This window comes from Tympanuchus pallidicinctus, unplaced genomic scaffold, assembly GCF_026119805.1.
Source record: "Tympanuchus pallidicinctus isolate F22 unplaced genomic scaffold, pur_lepc_1.0 scaffold8, whole genome shotgun sequence".
Classification (NCBI taxonomy): Eukaryota; Metazoa; Chordata; class Aves; order Galliformes; family Phasianidae; genus Tympanuchus; species Tympanuchus pallidicinctus.
In genome coordinates, this window is record NW_026294802.1 from 139,507 (window position 1) to 158,525 (window position 19,019).

General features: G+C 36.9%; 1 protein-coding gene across 26 annotated transcripts in view; it reads right to left on the reverse strand.

Annotated features, from left to right (window-relative positions):
• PLEKHA5 (pleckstrin homology domain containing A5) overlaps positions 1–19,019 on the reverse strand; it is a 168,130-nt gene that overhangs the window by 16,084 nt on the left and 133,027 nt on the right. For 6 of the 26 annotated variants that reach the window (XM_052669669.1, XM_052669671.1, XM_052669683.1 and 3 more), the window contains 7 exons: positions 8,632–8,694; positions 7,445–7,525; positions 7,161–7,310; positions 4,749–4,850; positions 3,529–3,640; positions 3,257–3,303; positions 1,552–1,669 (listed from right to left, as the gene is read on the reverse strand). In XM_052669669.1, coding sequence (XP_052525629.1) covers positions 1,552–1,669; positions 3,257–3,303; positions 3,529–3,640; positions 4,749–4,850; positions 7,161–7,310; positions 7,445–7,525; positions 8,632–8,694 — 673 coding nt within the window. Of the gene's footprint in view, positions 1–1,551; positions 1,670–2,169; positions 2,359–2,444; positions 2,493–3,256; positions 3,304–3,528; positions 3,641–4,748; positions 4,851–7,160; positions 7,311–7,444; positions 7,526–8,631; positions 8,695–14,229; positions 14,311–19,019 lie in introns of those variants that run through there. The other 20 variants (XM_052669662.1, XM_052669657.1, XM_052669654.1 and 17 more) reach the window with 8 other exon arrangements.

Consider the following 19,019-nt stretch of genomic DNA (forward strand, 5'->3'; position numbering starts at 1 on the left):
AAACCAGGAAGGGTTGTATTTTTCCTGCTGCATGGGATTGTTGTTATAAGCACACAGAACAAAAAAATAGCTGTCAGGAAATCCAAAAAGAATGGACCAAACGATAAAGCACAGCTATGATAAACTCACTTCACTCTATTTTGAATGAAGACAAATAGCCCTCCCTGCACTCGCTACCCTGAACTCCAAATACTATTTATAGTAGAATAATTTCTATTATTGCTGTTCTTTACTGAAGGTTGCTTTTTGGAAGTGGACATAATAAAGTTAACTTCCATCTTTACAGAAAATAGAAAGAAGACTAGGGCGCTCAAGAAGTATCAGCTAGCTTTATATAGTTAGTATAGGCTTCTTATGTTGTCTTAATTAGTCTCCCTCGTGTCATAAATGCCTGTAAGTAGTCTGAAACACCATGCGCCAAAAAATGTAAATCTATAACAAAAAAGGCAATTTTAGGTGGTTGGTGATTAGCAAATCTCGGGCTAAACTGAATATTTTTACCACTAAGTAATTTAATACCTAAAGTGGCTGTTACACCTCAGCAAATATATTCAATCTGAATTAAGTAATTGCCTGTAAGTAAGTGCAAGCTTAAATATATCATCCATCATGGGGTCATTCACATTGTTGGGCACCCAAACTTTATGCTGTCTTTTGTTTTAAAAGCCTAGATGGCTGTTCTGGTGAAAGTAATATCCTTACATGATGATAGCTCTTGGGTCAATTCTAGTATTACACCAGACCTCTACATATTTGTTTAGTCAAACTAATACAAGCTATTATCTTGCTGGCACTGTAAACATCAATCGTTAGAGAAAAAAGTTCAGTTATTCTGAAAGCTCTTAAAGGGGTTTTTTGGTAGTGCTCAGACTGCTTTTCCTGGAGTCACCTTTAACAAACTATTCTGTGTGTTTTAACAAACAGAATTGAGGAGCACTTCCTGGTAAAAGACTCTAGCAAGCAATTAGTAGCTTTTATGGAAGCTGGATGAAGAGAAGAATCTAAAGCATTTAGCAATTGCAAAGACCTTTATTGTCTGTACACTCCAAGGTCATGATCATTATTCCTATTATATCAGAGGACAGAAGGCAATTCAACAATTACAAGATTAAAAAAAGAAAAAGACATTGTTTCTCTGCCTTATGAGAGTCTGAAAATTCTGTGGTGCTGCCTTTTTGGACGTTCCAGTGACATAACATTGGGAGCTTGATTCAAAAACTGAATAATTGTTCAGGGGCATGAACAGAAAATGGGTAATTGTTCAAGGGAATGGTGTGTGGGGAACGTGAGTGATGTGATTAGACATGGTGTCAATAAGGATTTCAGGGTTGTTGGTGAGTGTAATGTTTGATTTTTCTGTGGTGTAATTGACTGAAATCTTTCTTGTCATATAATTAAATGATTATTTTATTGTGGAAGTTGTTTCATCGTACTAAGAAATGGACAGGCTACAAAAATATGAAGGATGAAATAGCTTCTGTAACAGTTAAAGCTCTGCATTTCTTCTGAAAAATTGCTGAAAGGTCATAAACGGCACTCCTGGGGACAAACCTTTAGCTGCAGATTCTGATTCTAACATTTGTTCTGTTTTTTCTTCACCATTAGATTCATCCACTTCTGCTACTGTAGTTAACTCTGGTTCACTCTTATAAAGCCTATAATCAGGACCCTGAAGAATGACAAGTTATGAGGTAAATAAACTGGCATTTCTGTATAAGCATTTATGTCTTAAGACTCAAAACAGCTATTTTCTGATGAGACTGCTCACTTCAGGGCAACAGCTCACCGTTCAATTGCTCTGGCAGCAGTATTCCTTCATAATTAGTTTGAGAAATGTTTGCAGATTTTCAGAAATCACAGAAAAATTGCCATAGGCTTCAGCAAGAACTGCTTCTGAGCCTCAAGTTTTATAAATACTTGTGAGGAGAAGAGTTTGGTTTTTGAAATTGACTTAGATCCAAAACGCACCCATTTAAGTCTTAAGACATTTTATATATACACAGAATATATGACAGGAAAATGTGAAAAGCAAATGATGGAGCTGTAAATAAAACCAAAAGCCGAAAGTAAAAACAAATATAAAAGTAGCCAGATGGCAAAATAAAAATTGTGACTGTGCAAAGGAAGGGGGAATGCTTCAAGAACGATGTGGCAGTTTAAGCCACTTACACAGTGAGATCCATTTCTCTGATATCCTTGAACTTGGTGAATCTTCTTTTCTTCTGGCAGATGTACTGGGCCCCTGCTATAACAGAGCAAGGAGCTGCTATCACTGGGCAGAGGGGGGATTATGGGAGGATGCTCTGTAAAGTCATAGGACCGAGGGAGTGGAGGACGAGGTGGGACTACTTCCTCTTCCTAAAGATTGTAGAATAGTCACCTTATTTAGATGTGCACACCTGTTACAATTATTTATAACTTATAAATAAATAAAAATATATTACCATAGCTACACCAGCTATAGACTTTTGTATGAAAGGGACGATGTCACACTACAAAATAATTTAAAAAAAAAAGGGGGAAAAAGGAAAAAAAAGAAAGAAAAATGAAAAAAGGCCAAAATATGCATTTTAATTAATTACCACCATGTACAATGAAATACTTCAACAGCTTTAGTAATCAACTTATGAAAGTTTTCAGTTCTATCATCGGCAATTTTTAATTAGATATCTATGAATTCTCTGAATTGTCCTTTTAAATATTAAACTCTGTATCTTTTTAAAGATTTTGATATACAATACATTTTCAAAAAGTTCTGTAAACCACATGTATATTTCCAAACGCTTTAGACAGTCATGACATGTCCCTTTAAAACTGTAAATGCTAGCCAGATTTTCAGAGCAATTGAACATCTGGGAGCTCCCACAGTTTCAGATGCTCTTGTGGGTGCTCGGCCATCTGAGAACCAGGCTCAGTAGGTGAATAGCCATACAAAGCAACATATTTCTTCCCATGAAAAGTGTTTTGGGGAAAAAGGCAAATCCAAAAATCAGGGTTTATATTTCTAGGATAAGAGCCTGGGGAGAGGAAAAGGTGAGAAATGGAAAAGAGAAACATACTGGTGAGAATATGAAGACAAAGAACAAATGAAAGTGTTAGAATTACTAGTTATCAGTCTTTTAAAACTAATCACAATGAAGTATTTTCACAGAATACATACTTTAGAAATTCTTAAAACGATTCAAATAATGTTCCTTTTTATCATGTATATTTGATATTCAGTGATGCTAAAATGGTAAATATGCCAAAAGCATACCTCATTTTTATATTTAATAGCAGAAAATGTCCTTGATCCCATGATGCCTGTTTGGGGGGTGAGGGGGAAAGGGTAGGAGGAAAGAGAAGAATTGTTTTCAGTAAGTAGTTTTATGAATGCAAAATATAAGCTGTTATTACCAGGCAAATACACAAATCATCAATTTAAAATATCTGACTCCTTCAAACATACAAAAGCAAATGTGATATTTAACTTATAAAAATGCATGTGATCCAATCTCACTCCCTAAGAGAGAAAAACGTCCAGTTTACCTGCATCTGAAGAGCTTCTTTGCTGTTTATGTTTACTTAAACCTTCCATGACATCTTGAATTCTCCACAGTTCCTTTTGAATCTGAGCACGCTGTATCCCAGCCGACTCGGTCTGCCAGTAAAGAAACAGAAAGTGATAAATAAGAATATACTGCAGGAGGGGCAAAAAATAAAACCTCTTCCTCTAGACAGTACTGCATATTCTTATATTCTTTCCCAATGAATAAAACAAAATGCAAAAACGACAGATACTCTCCCATTAAAAGGTAACAAATTAGTATGTTGTCAGCAAAGGAGCAGACAGATTAAGTCATTTCAGAAACACACCAGTTATTTTGATAGCAATTTGCAAGCTGAAATTCCACTTAATGGAATTACATGTTCTCTTTAAAAAGAAAAGCAAAACCAAGCTTGCATGGAAGACCTACACACAACAAAAGGAAAGGAATCAGCAGTTCCAATCCAAAATAGTTGCAGATGAACGTGATGTTTGCATACGAGCATATAAAATGTAGGCCTATTTGCGTTCATGGTTATGCATGCTTTGGGCTGCATAGCACAAATTTCTCAGCTCTTGAGTTTCCTTGTAATCTCTCTTTCAGAGCAGCATAGAAAATCAGTCCCTCGAGCAAAAACATCCATTAACACCTCACAGTATTGACCACACCGACCTGTCTATTGCAGATAGATAAGCACACGTTTGTGTGTCACAGAAAGATTACCTCAGAAATTCAGAACGTGTACTTACTAACCAATTCTCCATAAAAGAGAACAAATAATAAAGTAAGAAGATAAGCAGGAAGAGTTCTGATGTTTAACATCTGAATAAATACTTTAAATATTTCATTTATTTTGATACAATTATTTAATTACATTTTAAAATAATGAGGTAAAAGAAAGGATTTATGTGAACACTTAATATGACCATCATAGCAATTAAGGTCTGAGAAAACTTCTCCATTTGGGACACGATCACTGAAATGGAAAGAGATGGACACTGAAAAACTTACACAGTAGCTTCAAAATACAGGAAAAGCTAAAAACCTCCTCAGAACTGATGAACTTTTAATTTCTTTTTATATCTTGTAAGTTACCAGACCACACATTCTCCATTCTCCCCCTCCTTTTTTTTTTTTTTTTCTTCCATTTGTGTAGAATTTTTAACCAAAAACATAGAAAATGAAAAAGACTTAAATGTATCCTTATGACCTATGCCACACCTGAATTTCTCCAAGCCGATCAAGTTGCTCCTGCATATGGTTCCTTGTTGCTGTTACATCATATTCTAGTTTATCATATTCTCTCCAAGCTCTTTCCAGTTCCTAGGTATATGACAAAAAAAAAAAAAAAAAAAAAAAAAAGAATTGCATTTGCACATTCAAGTTAAAAAAAAAATTTAAAAAGTAGGCAATTTTATTCATACAATAGCATGAAACATCAGGGATTAATTCCTAGAGATTGGCAGTAAGTGTACATACAGTCGTAGAGAATGTCACAATTAAACAGCTTTAGCATCTTCTGATGATACTGAATGACATACAAACTAATGGCATTTTGTCTTTTCACAAACTACAAGACAGTCCAGGATGAATTCTTAAGACTACATTGTTATAATTAGCAGGCATGTGGATCTTAAGATGCCCTTCCACAGGTGCAGAAAAAATACAAAATGGATGTAAATTTGTCTCCTTTATTACACAGAATACATAGGTATGAGTGCAAAGCATGTGCATGTATATAAAATTTATTATGCAATACAACTAAGTCATCCAACCTTGCCTGTAATGTTACAGGTATACCGTGAAGCCAGGAATACCCCGGGCTTGCTAATACACCTGTTTTTACATATGTGAAACTGCAAACATCAGAAGGCGGCACAAAAAGAATCTTTGAGGTCAGTCGTTCTCCCTTACTAAACCTGGGTCAAGCCCTTGATTTGATTTAGCATAAATTAAAAAGTTGATGAGAGGTGTTCTAAGATTTCCTTTAGTTTCCCATGCTTCCATTTTCCTCATCCAGCCAATCTCTTTTACAACAATTGGAAGGGACCTTAAAGATCATCGAGCTCCAACTCCCCTGTTGAGGGCAGGGCTGACCCCACCAGCTCAGGCTGCCCAGGGTGGCCTTGAACACCTCCAAGGATGGGACATCAACAGCTTCTCAGAGGTGCCAGCACCTCATCACTTGTGAGTGAACAATTTCTTCCTAACATATAACTTAAATTTCCCATCTTTTAGTTTAAAGCCATTCTCCCTTGTCCTATCAGAATCAGACCATCTAAAAAGTTGGTCTGCCTCCTGCTTACAAGCTCCCTTCAAATACTGGAAGGACACAGTGAGGTCTCTCTGGAGCCTTCTTTTCTCCAAGCTGAACAAGCCCAATTCCCTCAACTTTTCTTCGTAGGAGAGGTGCTTCAGCTCTCTGATCATCTTTGTGACTCTCTCTCCAACAGCTCTGCATCGTTCTTGTGCTGGGGGCCCCAAGCCTGGACACAGTACTTCAGATGGAGCCTTTCAAGGGCAGAGTAGAGGGGAACCATTACCTCTTTCTCCCTGCTGGCCACCTGACTATGACTGTCCTTATGCAGGTCAGAATGCAGTTGGCCTTCTGGGTTGCAAGTGCATGCTGCTGGCTTTAGTCCAGCTTCTTGCCCACCAGGATCCAGTCCTTCTCTCACCAAGTTCTTTTCCCAGTCTGTATATACAGCTGGGATTGCTCTGACCCAAATGCAAGACCATGCACTCAGCCTTGTTGAACCTCATGAGGTTCTCATGGACCCACATTTTAAGCCTGTCCAGGTCCCTGTGGATGGCATCTTCTTCTATTGAGTCAACTGCACCACTCAGCTTGGTGTCATATGCAAATCTGCTGAGAGTACATTCAACCCTGTCATCTATGTCACTGACAAAATGAGTACCAGTCCCAAGATAACCTCCTGGGTGACACTACTCACAATCGGCCTCCACTGGACACTGAGCCATTAACAACAACCCTCAGGTCAACCAATTTCACATTTAACAAATAGTCCAGTCTTCACATCCATACCTCTCCAACTTATAGATAAGGATGTGGTGTAGAACCATGTCAAAGGCTTACATAAGCAAATAAAAATGACTGTTTCCTTTGTTGCCCTGTGTTTCATGAAGTGAAAAAGGAGATTAAATAGAAGCTCCCCTACTTTTGTCTAAGGTTTTCAAAAGTGTATGAGCTAGAATATCTTTGAAATATGATGGACCACTATTAAGAGAGACCATGAAAGCGTTACCTTTTCTTCTTTTCACTCTGTAGATATTTTTGCTTAAAACAAATTACATATGTGATGGAACGTCTGATAAAGTTTTCTATTATTTTACTTGACTTACTTCTGCTGTAATTAAATTCATACATTATAAAAATGAAAATTACCACAACAACTGAGGCCAATATGCACTCAATTCCCAGCAAAAGAAAAATTAAAGACTACTTGGTGAATATAGTGAAAGTTCTAGTTTTTACGAAAATACATGCAAGTACAAGACAACTGAGATTTGCTGGAATGTAATGAAAAATAACAAAAACTGAAACCAATTAAGAACATGAAGATAACCATTTAACAGGTCACTGAGTTTTACTAGCAAGAATGTATTACTTACCGCAGTAGCTCGCGATACTTCTCGACAAGTGCCAAGCAGTCCATTCTGTAAGTCATCTCTCTGTAACACTACATTTTGTATGGCTGCTGGATTATCTGCATTCATTTCTATCTCCTGACTTGCTGATAGCAAAGCTTGCTCAAGCGTGTACTATTATAATAAAGAGAATTATTTTTAATGTTCTGCATCATTGGGTTGATTTTCATTATATTTCAGTTATCAATGTTCTGATAATAAGCATGTAAAATAACATCCACTTTAGGTAATAAATACAATTGTCCTACTTTCTCCTTGTGTAGTTGTTGAAGCTTCTCTTCCAGTGCTTGTACAACTTTATCTTGTTCACATAAACGGCTAAGCTTAGCCTAATATATAACAGAAAATGACTGCAATTAGAATTGTTTTTAATATCTTAAATAACCAAAGCATAACTTCTTCAAATCATTACAAGAGACTAGATAAATTTCGTTACCACTAAATATGAATTCTAAAGTTCTGAAGGCATCAGTGTTGCATTTTCAAATTAACCTCAAGAAACCATAAGGCACTATGAAATAAGTGTTATTGCAACTCGACACAACATTGCTCAAAATGTATAATTTCTGATTCTACAACTACATCATTATAACTTAAAGACAGGTAGCAAAAAACACCTTCGAGCAACATATTCTTCATTATTATACATAACATTGTACACATTACTAGTTTTTCCCGTGGTTTCTTTCAGGTGTTAGTTTTTGATAGTTATTAACAGTACCCACGCTCTGCTGTTTTGGCTCCAATCCAGGCTTGGCTAGAAATAAATCTGTTCCCCTTCAGCTCTGGAGTAACTGTTCAGTGGACTTTAATCAATCTGAAACAGTTTTCTTTTTGAACAGCTTTTTGGTTCAGTTTGCGCCGCTGCTTTGACTTTCTAACTCTAATTGTTCCTTTAAAGTAACATCCCTTAAATCAGCATGTCTACTTTTACGTATGGTTAGATGTGTACACTTGTGCATACAAAGTATGACTGTATGTGCATATCTTTTTGCCACCAAAACTGACCTTAAACAGGAGGGCCCATTTCTTCAGTAATTAGCACACCAACCCTCTGAATGGCAAACAACCATGCCAATTTCAGTTCTGGAGTATCAGTCATATTTCCTAAGAAATTACTGCTCTAATGCTTCTAACTGAACTACATCCACAGACTTTTTCCTGTCTTAAGTAATTTCTTCCTAGAAACATTTCACATTTAAACACATACAGTACTTGAAATTTCATCCTTAAATGGAATATTTCTTGCAACTTAGAAATTCTTAAAAATAAAAAAAAAAAAAAAAAAGTTCACGTTCACATTCACAGATCAATCTCTGTTAGCAGTCACCTATACAAAGTGCATTCCAAACCCAAATGGCAAGGGAAGGATTATTATGAGAAGAAGAAAACAAATACCAACATTTCCAGTGAAGAAAAAATACAAATTACTTACATCAATATCCAGCTCTTCAGTTCTATATTTGTATAGTGTACCCCTACATTCTTCTTGTGTTAACTATAAGGAAGAATAATATTGCCATAAAACAACTTAATTTGACTATGAAAACAAAGCCAGTGTTCAGCTCAAGAGTTTTAATACAGCATATCAGCTTTTGCTTGAATGTCAAACATAACACATTGAGCAATATATAGTTAGCCAAAATATCTAGTAACTGAAGGTAACTAAGTAGAATGTCAAACACTGTTGGTAAAAAGTTATATAAACAAAATAGGCTATGTTTCTAATGCAAACTGGATTTTAAGAGGTGTAACTCAATCAAACATGGATTCTTGAAAGATGAAACTGCCAGTGTACACCTAAACAGAGTTTATACATAATTATGCATGTTTAAATATCTACATTCTAAATACAGGGACTCACTCTACTTGGAATTAACCCTTCTAGGTCCACTAAGATCAAGTATATTCTCAAGGAAGATATTCTTAGTGAATCTGAAGTCAGAACAGAATGGCATAAGCATACAAATATCTGTAAAATATATCACACATGCCCAGTAAGTGTTGCCAAATATCTTCCCTCCTACTTTCTCCTATGAAAAACCCCCACCCCAACAACAGCATTCAGAGCATAAACACAAATGCCACAAACAGAAATCCTTCTGTTTTCAATTTGGACCTAGGCAAACCAGTATCCTTCAACTACTTCAATACAGCTCCTCACATTAAGTCCTTACCTCTTTCAGTCCCTAAACTGATCTGTAACAAGATTTAAAACTATACATGGGGAAGAAAAGGCAGCTTCCTATTTTAGAATGGACTACCATACACAGAATTTGCTTACTGTCCTATATAGTAAGCACTTGCATAACGCTATCAACCTTAATATTCCATTTAATTAAAAACATGTGTACATTGAGTCCCAACATATATGCTTTCCTTTCATGTGCATGATATAATTAGGTCATCATGGCTTAATAGTGCAAGAAAACTATAAAAACACACGTCCATGTTAAAGGACACTTATAAATAAAAGGACTAGGGAAGGGTTAATCAGACAAGCATTCCAAACATACAGTAAATCTTCAACACACTTAAGTGTTTCATTTCAAGATGTTATGTCCACATACCTCATGCAAATGCACCTGGTGACAATTTAAAAGTATGGATAGTGTATTAAAACCACACAGTAACTTTCTTTGAAATGGACATTTTATGAAAATGAGTGATGGAATATGAAAAAAGCCACAGCACTTTTGCACCTCATGAATGCCACAAATATTAGCATTTTAAGATATCTATTCAATCCCATACTGTTGTACAGTTGTGTTTTTTGAATGTAGATTTTGCCTTAATGAGAGAAAAATGAGGAATGGAAATATTTAAACAAAACTCATAAACATGGTCAATATAAATTTAAGGCCAAATGTCTTCAACTTACAGTGAAAATCTAGGTATACTTCACAACAGAAAGACTTCACAAGAAAAAGATGATCCAGTATTAGCTAAACACGTGTTTGCAAGACACTGCTCAACAGTTCATATGAGTTGCCTGGAAAAGGAATCTTTTTAAAGCTATTATCTTTTTTTTTTATTATTCTTTTTCTTTAAGGAGTCATTTCTTTATTCAGCAGTTCAACCTTAATCAGAGCAAAGTTGAGAAAAGCTTTTCAGTTCAGCATCCCTGCCCCTGTCTATCTCCTGGATGGAATATATCCTAAACATTCTGAAAGTAAAAATGCATTTTCAAAGAATAGTGTGCACGTGCTAATTCCTCTTATTAATATCCTACCACATCTTTAAAATTGCTGCCAACTTCTTGTTTTTGTCTGCACTTCTAGCTCACCACAACAGACAATTCTGGACAGCCACTTCCACGCTGCTGCTGCAACAGTTTACATGGACTTAACACCAAAAACTCTAGAAATGATATGAAACACTCAATCCATCTCTGACAAAACAGCGGCTTCTCTTCGATCAGCCTGTCTATAAATCAATTAAAGGCAAAAATCTATAGGTAGAATGCTATCACACTACTGGAAATTGTAAGAGGAATTGCAGTAGACAAAGCACAATTACACATTGCAAGCAAGGTTAACAATCTCATAACCCTGGAAAATGCATTATAAGAACTCCAACGACCAAGTTATTGAAATGTATTTTATGTCACGTTCAACAAAAGCCTCCTTTATCGAACTGCTCCTACTCTTATCCAGCATGGACATTCCAGGGAAAGACTGCCACCTACTGAAAGACTGACACGGCTTGCTGCAGGCTTCTTCAGTTTTCCTCCACAGTTCTCTGCCCATATCCGAAGAAGACCTTGCCTGTTACCAACTGCACTTAAACACTTCGCATGCTGATGCTGAGTAGCAGCACTCTGAACACCTCCAAACGGAACTTAGCATTTCTGTAGGGCAAACTGCACACGGCTCAGCCAAATGTGTGTCTTGCACGTGAAAAAGAAAAGCAATCTTAACTGGAAATAACTTCTGTTAATAAGCCAGTCCCGTTGATTTAAATGCTCTGTTCACGTTCTATGATCTTCACTGTGAATGTGCATATGCAGCAGAATTTAATTATTTCATACTGTGAAACTACTAGTCAACTAGCTGTCATATACTTTGTAAGGCAGCATTGCTGTCAAAAACTGAGATCAGATGAGTCACAGAAAGGGACAAGACCACCGTGATGGACGCTACAAAATGTCTTTAGTGGGAACCTTCTTTTCAAATAAATGTAGATTAGGCAAATCTCCCTCTTGAGACATGAGGTGTAAGACCTATTTAAGCACCCAATATTTGAAACATTTAAGTGAAGGTATTATTGTCAGACTCTGCTAATGATTTTGGCTCAGTATCTATAGCAGGAAATTTCACAACTGAACAAACGCCAACGTCTCTGAAAAATTATGGAACTTAAAAGATTGAAACAGGACAAAATGTAGGGCATGCTGTGTGTGGGGAGCATGATGTTAAAGTCAGGCTTCCAAGAGGCTGTTTTATTTTGTTTGCTTGTCTGTTTGTTTTCCCTCTCCACAACTCCTTCCAATTGGGAAGTAACACAAACAGTTACTTAACCCACAGCAAGTAAGATTCCCTTCCAAACTGGTATTATGCAGCAGATTTCATATTAGAAATACAAATTGGAAATACTAGGTTTTCAACTAAGATACAGTCAACCTGTGCATTCACAACAAAACCTGAGAAATACTTCTGCCTACAAATCTCAAAATGTGATGTGCAAAGATGGCTTAATTTTATGCAGCTGGTTAAATAATAGTGATAAAAAGAATTGCCATGCCAGAAACAAGATCTCCTTCATAAAATTCAGGTCTAGTTTTATTCATGTTTTTCATGTATTGAGAACAAATATTCAAGTAAAGGCACATGTCAGCTTGCTGCTCTCACATTTTTATTTTTCTCCCATTAGTAAAGTCGCACACATGAAAGGAATTGAGGATAATTCCTTCCTTTTTTTTTTTTTTTTTTTTTTTTTTTTTTTATTTAGCAGATTCCACTTTAGAAAAGAAAATTAACACTCCACATCTACCATTAGAAAGAAGCAAAAAAAACAATAATAAAAAAATAAAGTTAGGAATGGGTCCAGGCTGCAAATGGCCTCTGTTTTTCTTGCTTGTACATTCAGAATCAGTGCCCTGGCTTACACCTGCATATTTATGGTACAGTGTGTAGAGTGGACTAATGTAAATCAAAGTGATTTAAATAATTAATTTTAAAAACAGTGACAGATGAACAATCACAATTAAAATGTCTTTTAAATAAGACATTTGGAATAGTATAATTTTAATCTATTTTACTCAAGAGCCACTAATCAGTACAAAAAAGGAGAAGCAAAAGGTTAATTCCTAACTAAACACAAGCATTTCTTGCTTTCCTTTGCCTACCTGAATAAGTTAAGTCATAAACTCGATCTGAATAAACTTAAGAAAGAAAGATCCTTTCTGTACTGCCTGAATGGCTGTACTCGTCAAAGACTAGTTCAACTTGACAACAAAACAGGTTTAAGTCACTTACCCAAGGCTTCTCCCAGTTGTTTTAATTTCTTTTAAACTGCACTGCCAAAGATGATTGGTGAAAACAATTTGTGTTATTCAAATTAAAAACTGAATGCTGTTTAAGCTTTCAAATACACTCTGACTTTAGTGGTGTTCCTAAGTAGCCAGGCAGACCAGCCAGGCACAGCTACACCTCCATCATGTCTTGATCAACAGTAGAAGCTGAGTTAGTTCACTCTGACAGATCCAAAGCACCCCTGCTCAATCTATGTACATTAACTTATTTATCTTACATAGTCTAAAACAGAAAAGTGATTTTCTTGAAAAAAAGTTTGTAATGGCCCGGCTTCTCTAAAAGAAAATAAAAAACAGCAAAATCACCTTCATTTTGGACTTGAAGGCAACATACTTTTCTCATTCCTCTCCAAATGGTCCCTTCAGGTTCCATGTTAGAACTCCTATTTTGCACCTGGGAGCACAAATTGGACTACTGCTAGTCCTGAAGATCCTGAGATGGATCTTTCCTGAATCACAAGCAAATCTACAAGATGGAGTTAACTTCCAAAACCAAAACAACCACGAAACTAAGCTTCAGCACGGTTTCTTTAGAAACATGACAAAGCACTAAATACCAGTAAATGACTTATGTCATAGAACCTCTCTTTTTCTGTGAACTATGCACCTTTATTTTAGCTCATAAGAGAGCCCCTCAGACACTCACTTCCAACTGGCAGCCAGAACTGCATGCTTCAACTACAGTAAAATACCACCCTCATTTAAGTAAGAACAACATCTTTGTTGCAGTTGTGGATAAAAGCTTCTGAAACATTCTCTGATGCGGCAGGAGCTATTGAACTAAGCTCCAGCATGCCTAAGACACTGCAATGCCAACAGATACGTATTGGCCATGCTCATAAGTTAATGCAGGTCTCAATGCTCAGGCAATATTTCCATTCACATTTTGGATTCGTCTTCCATCTTACCATTTACATCTGTCACTAGACACTCTGTAAGTGTGCACTGTTAAGGCTGCTGTGACTTTATTAACAGACACTGCCTTTTGGATTTACAGTCCCCGGATCAAAGTGATTTTGATCCTTCCTTTCTTCAGTGGCTAAAGGCTTGGAAGGTGCAATCAAAAACCTGTAAATCCACTTCCTAGAATGAAACATAATTGCCAGAAATGACCAGGTAAACACCACTCACATGCTTTTGTAGTGGTCAAAAGAAAGAAGCACCTTTGAACACTAATAGCATAGGATCATGCTAGGACAGATGTTGGAAGCTTATTGGAAGTTTTATGAATTTACTGGACAGCTGCGTAAGACACCAACTAATTAAGTAGTCCAGACAGAGTTATTCGAAGGGGTACATTTAATACTTAACAACAAAAACGCAGCGAAAGCCATGCTAACGATATTGCAGCATTTTGTAAAGCATGGATGACTCGTGGTTTTCCAAAGCAAATAAGAGAAACACCAATGTTATGAAGAAATCCGAGGAACAACCAAAACTGTCGCTAAGAAAAGTTTTCGCAGATGATAAAGCAATTTCATTCGCTATCCGAGACCTTACTTGCTGGTACAGTTGCGGTCTTAGCGCCGAGTTCTCAATCATAGTGTGAACCATGGTGATTAAAGGTTCATTCTCTTTCATCTATTTCAAATCAGGAGGAGCATACAGCAAACATCAGTTTACAGCATGGCTAGATTTGAAAGACGACACTGTAAAATATAGCCTCTACTTTAATTTTTTTCTAATAATACAGTAGGTTACATTTTACCCCATGCTTTTTATATATTCCATCATTCAGTAATATCAAACATCTGAAAAGTTTAATGATATCATACAAATATAGCAAAACCACATAAAACCGCCCCAAACCAATGAAATATTATTTGAACAAACCTCTCCCTTTTAAAAAATCCTTAACATTCTTAAAATAGGTCTGGCTTTGCAAGATATAGAAATGATGCGTATCAGATTATGCAATAGGAAATCAGAAAACCTTTGAAATTACAGTTTCAGTAACTCAGTGTATGTCAAATAGATAAACACATTCCTTCAGAATACAAAAGCAAGGTGTAGATTTTTGTTCGCAGATCACAAAATGCCTTTATATACTGAACTGTTTGATAGACTCTTTGAATCACTGGTCATTTCATTTCATTTCATTTCATTTCATTTATCCATCCTCATATATGAATGTGAAACTACTTTGAGTTTTACATTTCTGAGCTGGTCAAAACACCTTCTGTACTGATTTATATTTACTGTCATGTATGCAAAAGTAAAAAACAGATCAGGATCATTACAGTAAAAACTGTACACACTGAGGACTTCAGAAAAGTATACAAAACACAATAGGGATTTTTTTATTTTAAAAATAGATCTCCCTAACATTAAGTGAAAAATTACAAAAACTTGATTTTCATCTCCTAAAGAAACTGAAAAGTCACTTAAACTATTTTTTTTTTCTCCTTATAGGAAAGATTTTTTTGTAGTCATAGATACGAGACTTCTTTTTGTTGTTGTTGTTGTTGTTTCATTAAACATAGTTAATAGTCTGTTTAGCTGCTCCGTTAATCACCCAACAGAATACCTTATCTCAATAAGCAAGCTGATGATGCTGTTTGTGTAAGGCAGGAAAAAAAAGCAAGCAAAGAACTCCTCCTATTTACTCCGTATTCTGCAGCATTACATAAACAGAAAATTAGAACTGACACAAGAAGTTGTTCTTCCTTTACTTTAAATCCAACTGACAGACTGTTTAATATTCATGAGAGTCTATGTATCAACTCTTCTGTTAACTGAAGTGAGCACAGGAGGGGAAATCTGTATCGAAGAACTGGCAGAGTAAAACAGAGAGCCACTGGCCACAACGGTGAGTCCCATGCTCAAAGGCAAAGAGAATGCCTGTTTTGTGCTTTTAAAGTATTATCATGAGGCCACTGTCAAACAGAAACTGGACACTATTCACACTGAAGAAATTTCTAATTGGTCAAGTTTGCATGCTCATAACAGAAACATGCCCTATTTTTCTCACATTCAAATAAAATTTGCTTCTCAAATTTCTGAACAGTAAAGGGTATGTTTTAAATCCTGTCATATCTTTGTTTTCTCTCCAGTTAAAGATATCACAAAAATTTCTAAAAATTGGAATTAAGATTTTCCTTACATGTAAGCAAACTGAAGCATGAGCTGCCTGTTGACACACAGCAACACATCCAGAAGTCTTAGTTTTCTCACTCACTGTTTCTCCCCAGACACTTCATCTTCCCTTTTCTCTACTGATGTATTATATGCAGGCTTTCTCATCATTTGGAAATGATGTAAAAACACCTCCTTGACACATGACACATATGAACACTCATATGACTTACAAGATAGCATTTGAGCAGGTATTTTATGTTTTAAACTGTAATGCCAAGCTACTATTTTTTTTTTCCTTCCTCTTCTAAAATTCTCTCCCACGCTATGATAACAGCCAGCACAGATGACATTGCAGCCTGAGCTGTTCTGGTGACAGCCATCGGCTGGAATAGCAGCTCCCCACCATGACAGATGACCTCGCTAATGAGATAAGACGGTGTGCTATGGGTGGCATAAGTCTGGGTTCAGATTGGCATTTTTATCTGTTTCCTCTCAAGCTTCCTAAAACAAAAGCAGTGGGAACAGGACTAGACTAAGCGTTTCTCCTGCCTTTCCTCTGCTCCTCCATCCAAAACAAAGAAGGAAAAAGCATTTTTCCTTCTTGCTTTCTTTTCCAACAATAATCCAACACAGTCTTGTTTTTACCCCACCCAGATCGTTACTCTCAAAAAAATAAAAGGGAAGATGCAGCAGAAAGAACAAGAATGGTGGCTTTGTCAGCTCGCTACCTTTTCCAAAAAACTTGAAAAGTACAATTAAGAGTTGCATCATAAACGTTGCTAATATAGGACACAGAATTTTAGGCTGGGGAAAAAAAAAACAAAAATTAATAAAGGATATGTGCAGCCTGGAAGGCCGACTATGTGCTGGGCTGCACTAAAAAAGGGGAGGCCAGCAAGGAAAGGGAGGTGATGGAGGTGATTGTCTCCCTCTACTTGGCTCTTGTGAGGCCCCATCTGGAGTACAGCGTCCAGTCATGGGGCCTCCAGTACAGGAAGGATATGCAGCTCTTGAAGCAGGTCCAGAGGAGGGGCACTAAGATGATCAGGGCGCTGGAGCACCTGTCCTACGAGGAAACGTTCAGGGAACTGGGCTTGTTTAACTTGGAGAAGAAAAGGCTCTTAGGGAGACCTCATTGTGGCCTTCCAGTACTTGAAGGGAGCGTATCAACAGGAGGGAGTACAACTGTTTACATGGATGGACAGTGACAGGACAAGAGGGAGTGGTTTTAAACTGAGACAGGGGAGGTTTAGGTTAGATATTAGTAGGAAGGTTTTCACGCAGAGGATGGTGAAGCACTGGAACAGGTTGCCCAAGGAGGTTGTGGATGCCCCATCCCTGGAGGCATTCAAGGCCAGGCTGGATGTGGCTCTGGGCAGCCTGGTCTGCTGGTTGGCGACCCTGCACACAGCAGAGGGTTGAAACAGGTGATCTTTGAAGTCCTATGATTCTTTGTCAGTCCTATCCAAACAGCCATTGTGCTATTCCATCCTCCTCTAATTTACTTCCAGAATTTACTTTTTCCAGAATCACCTTCATCATATCAGAAAGAGGGTGATGAAGAGGAGAAAACAGGAGCAAAACATTAAGACAGCATGCATGCTGGCTACTGAACCTTCACTCATTTATTTGACAACTTCTTGTTCAAGTTCTGTTTATCTTTATGCAACCCTTAAGAACTAAAAGCTAAAAAAAAAAAAAAAAAAAAAAAAATCTCAGCAAAAGAGAAATAAAGATATGAATACCTAAGCTATCCACATAAAGAATCTCCTCAACATAAAGAATAAAAAGAATGTATAGAGCTTACACTGTGACAAACCAGCCTGGGATATGCTGAGATTACAATAACACACACATACAGAATTTCAGAGATAACTTCAGCTCAGAAGAAAGGGGTTTTTGAGCCAAAGAAAAGTTTTACTAGCAATGTAAAATCAAAATATGTGTTCAAAGAGCAGTTTGCTGGAATCTTCTGTACTAACAGAGAGATTCAAGTTGGACCTTCTGCCACAGCTGTATTTACAAAGGAGAAAAAGCAGCATGTCTAGCTTTCATCTAAAAAATATGTTCCTACTTTCCGTTACCGTTATTGTAATTACTGGGTACAAATTCATTCAATAAATACTTTAAGGAGACTGTTGGCTTGGATTTAGTAATACACAAAAACAATCCCTTAAGATTTTGTAATGCATAAGGCAGAGACTATATTTGTCCTCTTAACATGTCCCACACTGACAACCAAATCAGCATTGCCTGGGGTGCTACCTACATCCAAATAACTGCTTCCTAAAAGACAAATCAAACTGTCTTCTGCCTCTCCAGGAAGCTTAAGGCAGCAGAGTGGTTCGAAACCACACTCGAAGAAAAGGCTACAATAATTCTTTGGGCTGTAAAACATCCAAGAAACAACATGGATGGGTATGTGTGCATCAGCCTCCTCAGTCCTCCGCACTCCACCCCCCCAAGCCCTGAACTCCAACAACAACAACAAAAATTCTGAAAGCATAATAGAAAAACACCAAAAAATGTAACAGAATTTCCAAGCATCTCAAAGGGAAACAGCTATACTAAAAAGAAGCAAGACTTATAAATGCTATGGGATGTTCTTGAGTTTTGATAAGAATGCCACTGAACCAGCAGACAACAACTTACTGCAACGATATAAAAGTCAGTGTCTCTACACATGAACTTCTGCCTTTCTGAAAATTCCTCTGTGTGACCTGAGAAGGAACTTGCTAATTAATGCTGCGTACAGCACTGCAAGTATTGCATTCTTTGTGACTACAGTGTGAAAGCTGAAGATAATAGGACTGGAATTCCACCAAATGCTCTAGGAAGAGAGGGTTTTAATTCTATTTTCAGAGATTAAATATAAATCAAGAGTGGAAATGTTTCGTTTAAGTACACTGGGCATTTAAAATTCAAAATGAGTGACTATGCAAGTTGGTTATAGATGCAAATAATGAGGAGGAAAGGCCCCAGACTAAGAGAAACATGGGTCTTTTCTTTTCAACATAAAGGGGAAATGATAATGGACAAAACAATAAAAAGACATAAATGAGACACTAGCCCCAAAGCAAAAACACTCTCGGGAGGATTTATTTAATGCAAGTGGATGGGAGTGTAATACTAATACTGGGAAAAGAAGAAAAACCAATGAGAAACTAGGACAAATATTCCAATCTGCTCTTCCGTGATTTTATGATTAGTGT